We start from the raw sequence: 12,978 nt of genomic DNA on the forward strand, positions 1-12,978 counted from the left end.
TATGCAGCCCTAATAGGACCCCACGGTTTAGTTTAGTGTGGGTCGGGTCAGCTCACCTCACTTTGGCGTGGTTAGCTTTTCCGTCGAGTTTGGTATCACTTCGCAGTGGGAGGGATTATAGGCGTGTCTTTATATTTGTGCTGCCTACTGCTGTGACATCATACAAGTGAGAGCGTCGTTGTAAATTCATTTATTTATTTCTCAGTCTGCCACAAAATTAAAATTGGCCACCATAAATAGATGTTTGCTGATCGCGTTTATCACTTACCTAACCTCTGTCTCACATGACACATTCTGTTCAAACACCCTCATTAAAGTTGCGTTTAGGCATATATAATAGTGTAGTGATGGTTCTCTCAGACCAATCGGTGATCTACTGTGTTTTCGCGTCACGTTTGGTATCAGCTCGGGTCGCTTGGAACCCCAATCGAGGTGGTACGAAAAAAAGTATCTGGGACTACATACTGCACCCAATACTCCCAAAAGTAAGCTGACCCAAACTAAACCAAACCGTGGGGTACTGTGAAATGGAAAAGCGCCATTATTCTGGTGTTATGTGTATTGATTCAATAGGATTGAGACCTCATGCTGTGGACATCTCTCGTGTTTCTCACTTCAGTTTCTCGGCCTGAGGCTCCCATACTTTTCCGATCATTTTTGTGTCTGCACGCTTTAAGCACACTGGGCTACATACAGCCTGTGTGGTTTGTGCGAGTGTGACCTATATCTGCTGTATCAAATGGAGCTCAATGGGGCCAGGCGATCTCAGTCTCATTCGCCTCGTGGTAAAACTAAGCAGGCAAATCCTGTTTTGAATCGTGTGACGCATCCAACCTCAAATGTAAATTATGCAGGAGTTCGGTTCACGTGCACGCAATATCATAAATTTGAGGGTGGAAAATTATGTCGGTTTGTATAATGCCTCCTTTTTTCAGGTTTGAGGCCAGACTACAGGATGTTAAGTGTCTTAAAAGATCATGAGCTATTTAAATGGATCAAGTTAACTTGGTTTGGTCCCTTTGGGATGGATTTAAAGGTAGTTTTACATGCCTTTTGTGGAAAAGTCATCTGGACTTGTTCTTAATTTGTCTGTAATTTCAGTGTGTCCTGTGCTGTTTAACTTTTACCTCGGATATAAAGCTCTCCTTGCGAGCAAGTATTCAGTCCAAGGACAGCGTTTGAGAGACTTGTATTGCTCTCTTATCAATTCTTTTCCTGTCTGCACAGGAAATGACTTTAAGTTGCTTCTAATTGCTTCTTTAGCACAGTATTGTGTTTCACAGTTTAATGGGCTAAGACCCAAATTAATCAACATTTAAAAGCTTTCCTTGACCATACTAAAGACCATACTGGCATCGTGGTATAAGATAAAGAAAACTGTGGAAATAGAGCTGGGAAAGTCGAACCAAACATACACTTTCGGTGTGTATTAAACCCTGTTAAGCCATTGACTTCCATTGTAGGAAATACATTATACTATGGAAGTAAGGGTGGGCAATATGACCGAAATTTTATTTAACGATAGGATTCATTTTATGTCATGATAACGATACGCATTACGGTAGAGTTTTTATCTTTTAAAGAGTTTAACTTCTTTAAAGCAATAACAACAACAGGTTTGAAAAGGGCATTAAGATTGAGGGAATTTGCATTTTTGGTTGAACTGTTCCTTTCAAATATATCTTATCTAAGATCGGTTCTTCTCTGTGATCTACTGAACGACCACCACAAAAGCACTTCACCCTTGATGCTTTATCTGTCTCGTTTGTTTCATTTCATCTTGTTTGTCTTTCCCTCTCACTATCTATCTCTCTTGCAATCCTGTCTGCTTTTCTGGAGGCCTTGGAGTTAGAGATCTGTTGTGTTAATGTGTCAGCATAAAGCCGGCCAGCTTCTGTCTCTTGATCTGTAGCAGAAGTGACTGCGGGGGCCCGGTTAGGGGCCGTTGTTGTCCAGAGAGTTCTGTTGACGAAGCCTCTCTTTATTGGGCCAGCTGTAACCATAAAGGTAGTCGGAAATCTCCCTTAACCTGTAATTCAGCCTGACATTTATTTATTTTCATTAAAAACGAAACATGCGTCTGCCTTAAGTTTTTGCCGTTGACTCGCACTGGCAGTTTGTCACTCAAGCGTGCCTAGCTCGGCTCTGGTGTCCTTCTGTAAGCTGCCCGTGGCACAGAGCCAAAGCTGAGCTGATTAACAGAGCGGAGAGGAAATGATGACCATGTTTCTGTCCCTAGACACAGACTCGGTTTGCCACCCTGCAGGGCTCCTGCAAACGCACCTGGAGAGCGGGACTCGCATGCAAGTCCTGTCGGAAGCGGAGGGAATTTAAGCACGTCTCCGGTTACACCGTCTCATTTGGAATGGTGTCTCTGGTGCTTGATGGGAGGATCTGGTGACCTTAAAGGAATATTCCATTTTCTTAAAAGAAAAATCCAGATCATTTACTCACCACCATGTCATCCAAAATGTTGATGTCTTTCTTTGTTCAGTCGAGAAGAAATTATGTTTTTTGAGGAAAACATTGCAGGATTTTTCTTATTTTAATGGACTTTAATAGAGCCCAACATTTAATACTTAACTCAACACTTAACGTTTTTTTTTCAACAGAGTTTCAAAGGACTCTAAATGATCCCAAACGAGACATAAGGGTCTTATCTAGCGAAACGATTGTCATTTTTGATAATAAAAATAACAAATATCCACTTTTAAAGCACAACTTCTCGTTTAGATCCGGTCGTCATGCACTAGCGTGACCCCACGCAATACGTCATGACGTCAAGAGGTCACAGAGGACGAACGCAAAACTCTGCCCCAGTGTTTACAAGTGTGTTGAAAGAGGACCGTTCCTGTTGTTGTATTGAACTGATACTAATTAATGTCTTTGTGTCAGTTTATTGTTTACAATGGTCCGCAAATGTGCGTTTTATATGTGTAACACGTGACCTCCCTACGTCACTACGCATTTATGTTAGGTCGCGCTGGACCGGATCTAGACGAGAAGTAGTGCTTTAAAAGTGTATATTTGTTATTTTTATTGTCAAAAATGACAATCATTTTGCTAAATAAGACCCTTATGCCTCGTTTGGGATCGTTTATAGTCCTTTGAAACTCTGTTGAAAAAAACTGTTAAGTGTTGAGTTAAGTATTACATATTGGGCTCTATTAAAGTCCATTAAAATGAGAAAAATCCTGCAATGTTTTTCTCAAAAAACATAATTTCTTCTCGAATGAACAAAGAAAGACATCAACATTTTGGATGACATGGTGGTGAGTAAATTATCTGGATTTTCTTTTAAGAAAATGGAATATTCCTTTAAAATCAGCCTGCTGGCTATGCAATACCCAAAGTGCCCCCTTAGTTTCTTAAAGGAATATTCCACTTTCATAAAAAAACAATTGTGATAATTTACTCACCCCCATGTTTTCCAAGAGGCTTGTCTTTCTTTCTTCAGGCTAAAGAAATTAAGGTTTTTGAGGATTTTTCTCCATATAGTGGATTTTAGTGGACCTCATGTGGACTATGTGACATATCGATTGCTAAACAAGTTTGTTTTCTCTCACAAATATATTGTTTCGCTTCAGAAGATATTTATTATAGTGTTTCCCCCATACTTGCAGTTCATTTGTGGTGGCACATCCGCCAAAGGGGATAGGTGAATAATTGTACTACGATTGTCCTGGCTTCCAGAATAGGCAGCTTGGAGACATCATCGCGTCATCCAGCGTCTAATGTTTGTGGTTTAAAGGGCCGTTGCAGGGCCAATTTTTACAGCCAGGGCTGCCAGTGGAAGCATTCATAAAGGAACCAGATCTGGAGGCAGCTCTTGCTCCCTATTGGTAGAGAGTTGATTTAAAGTCCAGGAGAGAGAAGTAATTTTTAAAAGAACGGACCCTAAGGACCCTCGTGTCTTATGTGGACATTCCAGTGCAGTGATGTAGGGGTTTGTAATGAGGTGCTTCGGTTGGCCTTGTGCACCGGATCATCTCTGTTTCTCTTCAGCTCATCTGTGGCTCTCGCTTTGAGTACACAAATTCTCAAGCTGCATGATGCTGTAGACTTAAAACCCTTTCGATGTCATGGCTGACTTTGGCCATGCTTCGCTTTGAGTCACTGACCAATCACCTTCAATCAGCTTAAAGTAGACTTTGTGAACGCAGATGTACATACAGCAGTGCTGCTGACCCAAATCTCGGGCAAATATTGTCATGTGTGCTTGTTTCCTTTTCTCCTTCAGAAGGTTCCCCAGCATCTGGAGGACATGTGTGAGAGAGGAAGGAGGCTTTGTAATATTTTTGTCTTTAAATGCTGCCTTGGTTTCTCATGCACTCTCTGTCTCTTTCAAGTCATTCATGTTATAACAAATTTCTGCATGTTAAACGAGAGATCTCTGTTGGCACGTGGCCCACATTCTTTGTTGATGAGATCCAGGTCCTTGCTGCTATATTTAGCATTGTTCATACGAACAGGCTTTCGGTGTTTAAAACAGCCCCTCACAAGATTGTGCGACCTCACCAGCTTTCTATTAAATCCATTACGATTTCATGTTGGTGATGTATAGACTTCCTACGTGCCGATAAAAGAAGTCCAGATTATTTCTTTCTATTTGTGTCGTGCATCTTTCAACATCTATGGGATTTTCATTCACTCTTGATTTGGAAAAACCCTCTGGTAAATTTCAAGGAGCTTTCACACTTCTTTATAGATTAAGGATGTGCAACCCACTTGTCAAAAATTTGACCAAGTGGGTTGTCTGAACTCATTAGCAATGGTCTTTAATAGAAGATGAACATTTAAAGGAGGTTTTACCAAACTTGTAGTCCTCTCTCAAAAAAGAACCTAAATTCTGCACTTGGGCTGCTAACGGCTGTCTGGGGGGATGTTTGCGAAAAGATTGCTATTAAAAAGGGAAGTTTCTCAGGCTATACAGGAAATGCATGCTCAGTGGTGGTTTCAAACAAATGCTTAGGATCTGTTGGTTCTTTAAATACGAATTTCTTTAAGCTTTAGACAAGGTATGCTTACATTTGCCTATTTAAATGCATCATGATGTCACATTGTCAGTGTCACGCAGACTTGAGGTTCCAGCGTCCTCGTTGCATATGTGCCCCCATTGAAACGCTAAGCATGCTGGGAGTTGTGAGTCCCGCTTGGGTCGTCTACGTGATGAAGTGTGTGTGTATGAGAGACACTTCTCGCTCTGTTGCACACCCGCATGCTTTTGGCACTCATTAATGAGGCTCTGAGATCCTCTGGGACCGGGCAGAGGGGGTTTTGGGAGGCAGGGTGGCTGTTCATACGTGCTCCGCGGGTAAGTGGCGTCTCTTAGCTTGTGCCAGATCTCCGTCTCCCAAGCTTTGCCAACCAAGTCAGCTAGTCTATGAATGAGCCTAGCATTGTCACGGCAACTGTCTTTGTGACAGATCTTGTTTGACAGAAGTTTGTGTGCAGTGCAGGCCTATTATCTTGCTGAATAATGACTTTAAAGCCTGGAGTATAGTCAGTTTTTTACGTGAATGTGATTGTGCTCGCACGATCGAACGCACAGCCTTGCAAAGTATAGTGTATTTGACTCGTACGTGTACGCATACGTTCAACGCGTGCAAATTGCGACAAAAAACAATGCGCAATGTATGTGGCCCTTAAAAATTGACCATACTTTGGCCTTAAGACCAGAAACATACTTTGCGTATGTAGTGTTAGGCCTGCATACTGGATATGCACAGTACATGTTTAGCCTGTTTTTGCATGAACATGGCAGTTAAAAACCTCAGTTCTCATGAGGATTATAGTTCCTACTAAATGCTTGTGCAATTTAAAACAGATTATTTGTTTATTATTAGTAGCTGCATAAAATATGTTGAGAGTTTAAAACTTGCCTAAGCCAAGGAATTTCCAAACACAACATGTGAAATTGAGTTTAAGCAGTTGTGTTGACAACTTGTGTCCGTGTGGAGTGTGTTAAGCTTCAAGCCTGGCAGATGTTTATATCCTGTCATGATTTTGTTTTAAATGTGCATATAAATTAAGCAATTTCACTCGATTTTAAAAGATCTCCTTTTAATCATGTTTAGCACACTCATGTTAAATTGCTATATATTAATGCATAATATAATTTTTGTTAATATTTCTGAGAAAAATATCTGTTTTGAGATCAGTTTGTTGTGATTCATAACACTTGAGTTTAGCGGAAAGGTTAAATGGACTGTTTCCCGCATGTTCTGCTATGACAACTGTGCAATTAGTTGCCATGTTAACCCCTGGGCGTCTCATGCCACTTTGCACGTCAGCAGATACCAAAGATTGCAGTCTAATGCTGATAAAGTATTTACACCCAACCTCTGTGAATCAGCACGGCTTCCTAGTTAGAAATTTATTGTCCATTATTTCAATTGTAGCGTACCGAGTAGCGAACCCTGCTGCACCTCTGTGGCCCCGTCGACTCTGATATCCAGCTCAGCATTTTGCCGAGCAGGAATACCATACGTAGCACGAGTAGGAAATAAGTGTGGCAGTTTGCCAAGTTCAGACGGAAGGAGGGTGGAAATAAAAAAGAAAACGCAGACTTGAAGGCAAGACACGCTTGTGGTCGACTCCGAGTTGAGGGAAGAGTTTTTTAGACAAATGAGGTGTGTGTGCTTGAAGCCGGTAATACTCTATTCAGAAAGCATTGTTGGCTCCGTGCCAGACCACGGGGTGAATGTGAGCACGGGGTAATTGCTGCCTACCCAGCAGCCTGCTGGATCCTGCTCGTGGGATCCAGTGACAGCATCACGCATTTCAGCCCAGTCTTCGCAAACACACAAACACGCACACGTAGATATTCTTGCGGTCTCTTTGCAAAGCACCCCACCGTGGCTTATTAGAGCAATAACGTAGTTCATTCTAAAAGTGACGCTTTGTATCACTTGCTAATTCTGGTGCCTGAGAGAGCAGCAGTGTGGTTGAGCTGTGGCTTTGTATGCAGACTATTTTGAGCCCAGCTTTGTCTGTGCATATGTATGTGTGTGTGTGTGTGTGTGTGTGTGTGTGCTTGCTCGCCTGCAGGTGTGCAAATGTGTGTGTGCACTCTAACAAGGTGCTCTGGTGGTTTCACACACCACAAGCCCAATCAGCTGCTGTCAGCCTTCTGCAGTGCATCAGTGCGTCTCGAACTGTGTGTGTGTTTGTGTGTTGATGTGTCTACCGGGAGATGTGATGTTCACCTGTCAGTGTCAGCCCCCGCACCGGAACCTACTCACACACACGTATGCCTTTTGTTTCCCCTGGCCCCGCCTTCAGCTTAACCCCACAGGAAACAATGGCAACGCTCAGACCTAACACTTTTAATTGGGCCTTTCCTTCAAATTTGTCACATTTTATCACCTTTAAATCTTTTTTCTCACGAATTAAGCGATTTAGAGGAACACATTTAAAGTCATTGTGTCAATTAGTAGTGTTTTCTAAGGAAGGATCATTGTTATTCAAGTTAATGACTTGGACCAGAACAGACTGGCATTTGTGGTATTGGGTTACAAAATTACATGGGCAGTTATTCACTTAATTCATAAAGTTACAATTCACAGTGGATCATTGCAATTGTGTTACACTGCCTGGATGCTGCTTTGACTGTCTAGCTGACGTATTTCCCCCTTAGTACTGTACTGTACCGATTACTGTATTTCCCCCACCTTCATGGCACGGGAATATCTACTGTATAGTACCCATTTCAATATGACTGCTGGGATGGAGAAGATGCAGTCATTGTGTGTTAGGGAGATAACATTTTGAACTGTCAATCTTAATGCTTTTGATATAATTTGTTATGCCTTTTCCTGTGAATGTTTTTTTATGAATTTGCATAATGAGTAGTGAAATACACAGGAGAATATACACAGCTTTGTAATAATATCTTCAGGTCCCGCTGTCTTAATTTAGTCTTTCTGTTGTGTGCCAAATCATAATTTATTTTCATGTAGCTTTACAACAAAGCCATTCTCTAATGGATTTTTGTGGTGTTACAATAGATTAAACAAAAAAATCGTTCAAATGTCTAGCGATATGATGCATCAGTATCTATGTTTTAGTAAACTTTACTGTTAGTTTTTGTAAATGTTAACAGTGGGGCTGTTTCACTTGGTATTAAGATGTGTTTTCATCGATCAAATCACAAGTGGACGAGAGAGACACATTACGTTTACACCTGGTATTTAAATCTGTTGGTTCCGCAATTAATGAAATAGGATCGCGCAACTTTCACGCTTTCAAAACGAAACTACCGAGAACACCCGCAGTAGTTTTTATCAATGAAAGGTTAGAAATAGCGCTGTTCACCGTATGTTCACGCCAGAAGTCAAAAAATACGTAAAACTTGTGTTTAATACCTCAGATTAGATAAATGGGCGGAGAGAAGGCGGTCACGTGTGGCTGTTCGAACACATTCAACCACATTTGCGTTCCGCAACTCCAAAGCGATCCGATCGAAAGTGGTTTCGACTACCTCTGGATGTGGTTGAAAGTGGTCGAAAGTGGACGAGCTCAAAACGTTTTGAACACCGTTTACACCTGGCATTAACGTCGTCCACTTGTGATCCGATCGACGAAAACGCATGTTAATGCCAAGTGTAAACAGCCTCTGAGTTTCCATTAAACAATGTTATGCGACTAAAACTTAATTTTGTTGTAAGTCAAGCGTAAAGCCCATGTTATAGTCGTGCGTAAGGTTTATGCCGTAGGTTATTCGTAGCCTGTGCGTAGCTTTGCGTAGCCTGATGTGCACCTCACCAAAATGTTAACACGGCCCGCAAACGCTGTGATTGATTGGTCCACTAGAACCCCTCCCGTCAGGTAAAAAAAACTGCGTCATAGGTATTTCCGTTTGCGAAGGTGAGATGGGCCAAGTTGAGGAGTGATTTAACTCAAACTGTAACGAAAGTCGCTAGCTATTTACTTCCGTCACTGCTGGTCATCTCAAAACATACACAACAAGCTGCTTTCCCGTGTTCTTTTGTGGGTTAACTGAGCAAGCTGCTACTGTGGTTACATGCGAGGATACTGCCTACCAGTGGTCTGCGCGTGTGTTTTTGCAGAAGTATATATGAAAACCGACGCATAGCCTACGCTGTCGTGGCTACGCCGTAGGACGTACGCACAACTTAAATGAGCCCTTAAAGGCCCTTAGTCATTCCAAAAACCATGCAGACCAACATGTGGGCGACATTTGAATATTGCAAGAGCAACTCGAAATCATTCAGAGCATTTTCATGTCATGCGCTTGACGTTTCTTGTGACGCCTCATGAAGTCGAAAAACACCTCTTCTGTCTAGCGTGCCATTTTTAAATAATGATCATGTGACATTTACCCACGTTAGGTGAACTGCAAATGCAAAAAAATTTTTTCAAATTGCCTGATAAACTACTTTACTCGAGGGTAAAAACTTTTTTGCGATATGAGTTTATGGGAAATTGCTATGTTTCCATTGGGAACATTTTAAAATTAACTTTTTTTATTTGCGCAATTTGAAGAGTAATGGAAACGTAGCTAGTGCCACATGTAAAATATCGCTATGAGGTAACGTTACCTTTTTTTACATTCATGTTCACGTAACATTCGTCTGCATATTTCTGCTGAAGTGTGCATTTTTCCTTTACTGAAATATTGTCAGATGGGGATACAACAACAAAGCGGTGGTAGCAGCGAAAAACAGATACAGAAAACTTCCTGATAAATGGATTGATATTTACCTGAATTGAATTGAAATTGTATCACAAAATTTGTTGAGGTATATGCAAATTTGTATTGCTAGCTGAGATAACCGATATCATATTACGTCTTGATGAGATGTCTAATTTACACGCCTGTTGCTTTTCTTTGTACTCGTTTTATTTTTCTAAATGGTTTCATTTAACAATTCTGCATTTGATATCTGTCAGTGTACTCTGCATGGTGATGCCGTTATGCTGATCTTCCCTCTCTCTTTCTTTTTGCAGGATGATAATGATGGGATGCCCTGGTCGGAGGAGCGGGTGGTGCGGAAGGTGCTTTATCTCTCGCTGAAAGAGTTTAAGAGTTCACGGAAGCGCCAGGTCTGTGACGACCTTAGTAATGGAGGAAAAAGCTCCAACGGTAAGCAACGGTTTTACAGCCATATTTTCACATAAGAAATGCCACTGTTTACACAAACAGTGTCTGTGACCAACAATGCAAAAGTTTGGTTTGATCTCCCCGTGTCTGGTAAAAGGAAGTTCCTTAGGAATTTTTCATTGAGTGAATGTGTCAGTGAGTAAAATCGTCTGAAAAATCTGGTTTACTTTAGAGCTTTGGAAGTTGTATGATAGCAGCGTGTCTGACGCCGCAGCTCGGCACTTTGGGACTTCACATCACACGGGCATCAGAAAAGCCAGAGCTTTCACTAGAAAGCGCTCAGAGGCTCCAAAGGGAACAAAGAAAAGACCTCATCCGTATGAGTTTAAACGGGGAGATGGAGACAAGGGGAAGACTTCTCTTGATGTGGGCTAACACTTTTTATCTCTCAAATGGGTAAAAAGAAAGAAAATAAAACCAACGCGATACCATATTCCCTTTCAGCTAGCTTCTGTCAGCGTTCTTATAGACGTTTGTCATGGTTCATGCTAGGGGTGGATGATATGATCAAAATTGTATATCATGATACAAGTTATTTTATATATCATGATAAGGATCTGTATCACAATAGAGTTGTCTTTTTCTTTTAATACGTTTTTTATGTTGTTAAAATCTTTGATGCCATATAAGTTTCATAATTTGTGTGCATGTGCGTGTGTATGCATGCATGAATCTTATTAAAATTAGAAAAATTATTTAGTAGAGAGCAAGATTTTCTCTTTCAGCTTTTTATTTTTTTTTAAAGTGCCATCCAGCGGCAGCATTTTTATGATTTTCACATACGTTTTATGCCGTCCAGAAAATTTTCTTTAAATATATAAACATATAATATATCAAATGAAAGAACAGACCCTCTGCTTTCAAACTAAAAAGTTTTATCCTACCTTCATTTGTTCTCTTTTATCACCTCTCAAATATCGGTAGGTTTCTTTAAAAATACCAAATTTTAAGCAAAAAGCTGAGATAATTGCATTTTTTTGATGGACTTTTGATAGAAATCAGATTCAGAGCGATTATCAAAACATACACAGAGTTCTTACTGTTTGCCCTAAGTGGTTGCTTCTGGGTTTTATAAGTTGGGTAAGAGCGGTACCTGGTGTATAATAACGAAAACATGAATTGCCGGAAAACATGTCAACGCAGGGATGCGTTTTCTCGTAATTGACGAGTTAACTCGTCAGTGGCGGGGAAGCAGTTAACATGAGTGACAGACAGGAGTAATATTAGGTAACTTCCCTTTAACTCTTTCCCGCCATTGACAAGATATCTCGTCAATCCGCAACACCGCTATTATCCACCAGGTCCACCACTTCCGCAACTTATAAAACCTGGAAGTATCACCCTAGGGCAAACAGCTGTATGACAGTGTATGTTTTGAGGATCGCTCTGAATCTGATCTGTATAAAAAGTCCTTTACAAAAATGCAATTATCTCAGCTTTTTGCTCAAAATTTGGTGTTTTTAACTCTTTCCCCGCCATTGACGAGATATCTCGTCAATTAAGAGAAAACGCTTCCCCGCCAATGACGAGATTTTCCGTCTTTCCGCAATTCCGCTATTATCCTTCCGCAACTTTTTAAACCCGGAAGTATTGCCCTATGGCAAGCGGCTGCATGTCCGTGTCTGTTTTAAAGATCGCCCTGAATGGGATCTCTATGAAAAGTCCGTCACAAAAATGGAATTATCTCTGCTTTTTGCTCAAAATGTGGTGTTTTTGCAGAAACCTACCCATATTCAAAAGCTGATTGCAAAAGAACCACTGAAGGTAGGATGAAACGGTTTTTTTTGAAAGCAGAGGGTCTGTTCTTTCATTTGGTATATTGTATGTTTATATATTTAAAGAAGAACATTTTCTGGAAGGCATTAAACTTTGGTGAAAATCATGAAAAACGCTGGCGCTGGCTGGTAACTTTTTTTAAAAACGCTGGCGGTGAAAGAGTTAAAGAAACCTAACCATATTTGAGAGGTGATAAAAAGAAAACAAATGAAGGTAGGATGAAAAGTTTGTTTGTTTGTTTGAAAGCAGAGTTTCTGTTGTTTCTTGTAATATATTTTATATTTATATATTTAAAGAATAACATTTTCTGGGAGGCATTAAACTTTTGTTAAAATCATAAAAAATGCTGGCAGGGAAAGAGTTAAGAGCAAAGTCCTGTTTTTACTTTTACTTTTACAGCTGTTTACTTTCTCTTAAGACCTAAATGACCGTGTTTTGTCACCAATAAAGTGACAAAACTGCTTACGCACTCAATGAGCAGCAGACGCGCGGCTTGTACGTTTTCATGACAACGCACAGCAACGTGACGTGGAAACGTAACCTTGATAGATACGACAGTCCAAAATTTCTACCGGTTTATCACCCACCCCTAGTTGATGCCATATTTGAGTTAACATGAAAAAACTTTCATGTGAAAGAAGTACTAATTAATTTGCTAATTCAGTCAATATAAAATCATTATTGAAGCCTTTTACATAAAAAGTGCTACTTCGGTTTAGCTGATGTCATCAAGCCTTTCTATTTTAACTCCTCCCCTTTAACCACCCAGTCCATTTAGGAATCAAAACCCTTGTTTTATAATCAAACTAATTTATATTGCGTTTCACACTACGTAGGTCATATTGTACAACCTGACTTTATACCTCATTTACAAAAGTGTCCAGTTCGATATGATGTCTGCTATACCAATATAGTATACTTAATATAGCCGTTGTTGTGGTTGTCAGCTGTTTACAGTTGGAGCTTCTCAGCTACAGTGAAGCTAAACACAGCAACCTCACGCTCCCAATGTAAACATGCTGAGAAAGCATCATGCTGAGGGGATACTGTTGAGACTACAGCAGGAGGTTAGATAT

At 40.5% G+C, this 12,978-nt stretch overlaps 1 protein-coding gene across 1 annotated transcript in view; it reads left to right on the forward strand.

Moving 5' to 3' along the window:
- The window catches only part of jarid2b (jumonji and AT-rich interaction domain containing 2b), a 121,420-nt gene that overhangs the window by 47,885 nt on the left and 60,557 nt on the right, over positions 1-12,978 (forward strand). The window contains exon 2 of the mRNA XM_065293595.2: positions 9,973-10,108. Within this exon, the coding sequence (XP_065149667.1) occupies positions 9,973-10,108 (136 nt within the window). The remainder of the gene's footprint in view (positions 1-9,972; positions 10,109-12,978) is intronic.

The sequence above is a fragment of the Paramisgurnus dabryanus genome, chromosome 19 (genome assembly GCF_030506205.2).
Source record: "Paramisgurnus dabryanus chromosome 19, PD_genome_1.1, whole genome shotgun sequence".
NCBI classification, from domain to species: Eukaryota; Metazoa; Chordata; class Actinopteri; order Cypriniformes; family Cobitidae; genus Paramisgurnus; species Paramisgurnus dabryanus.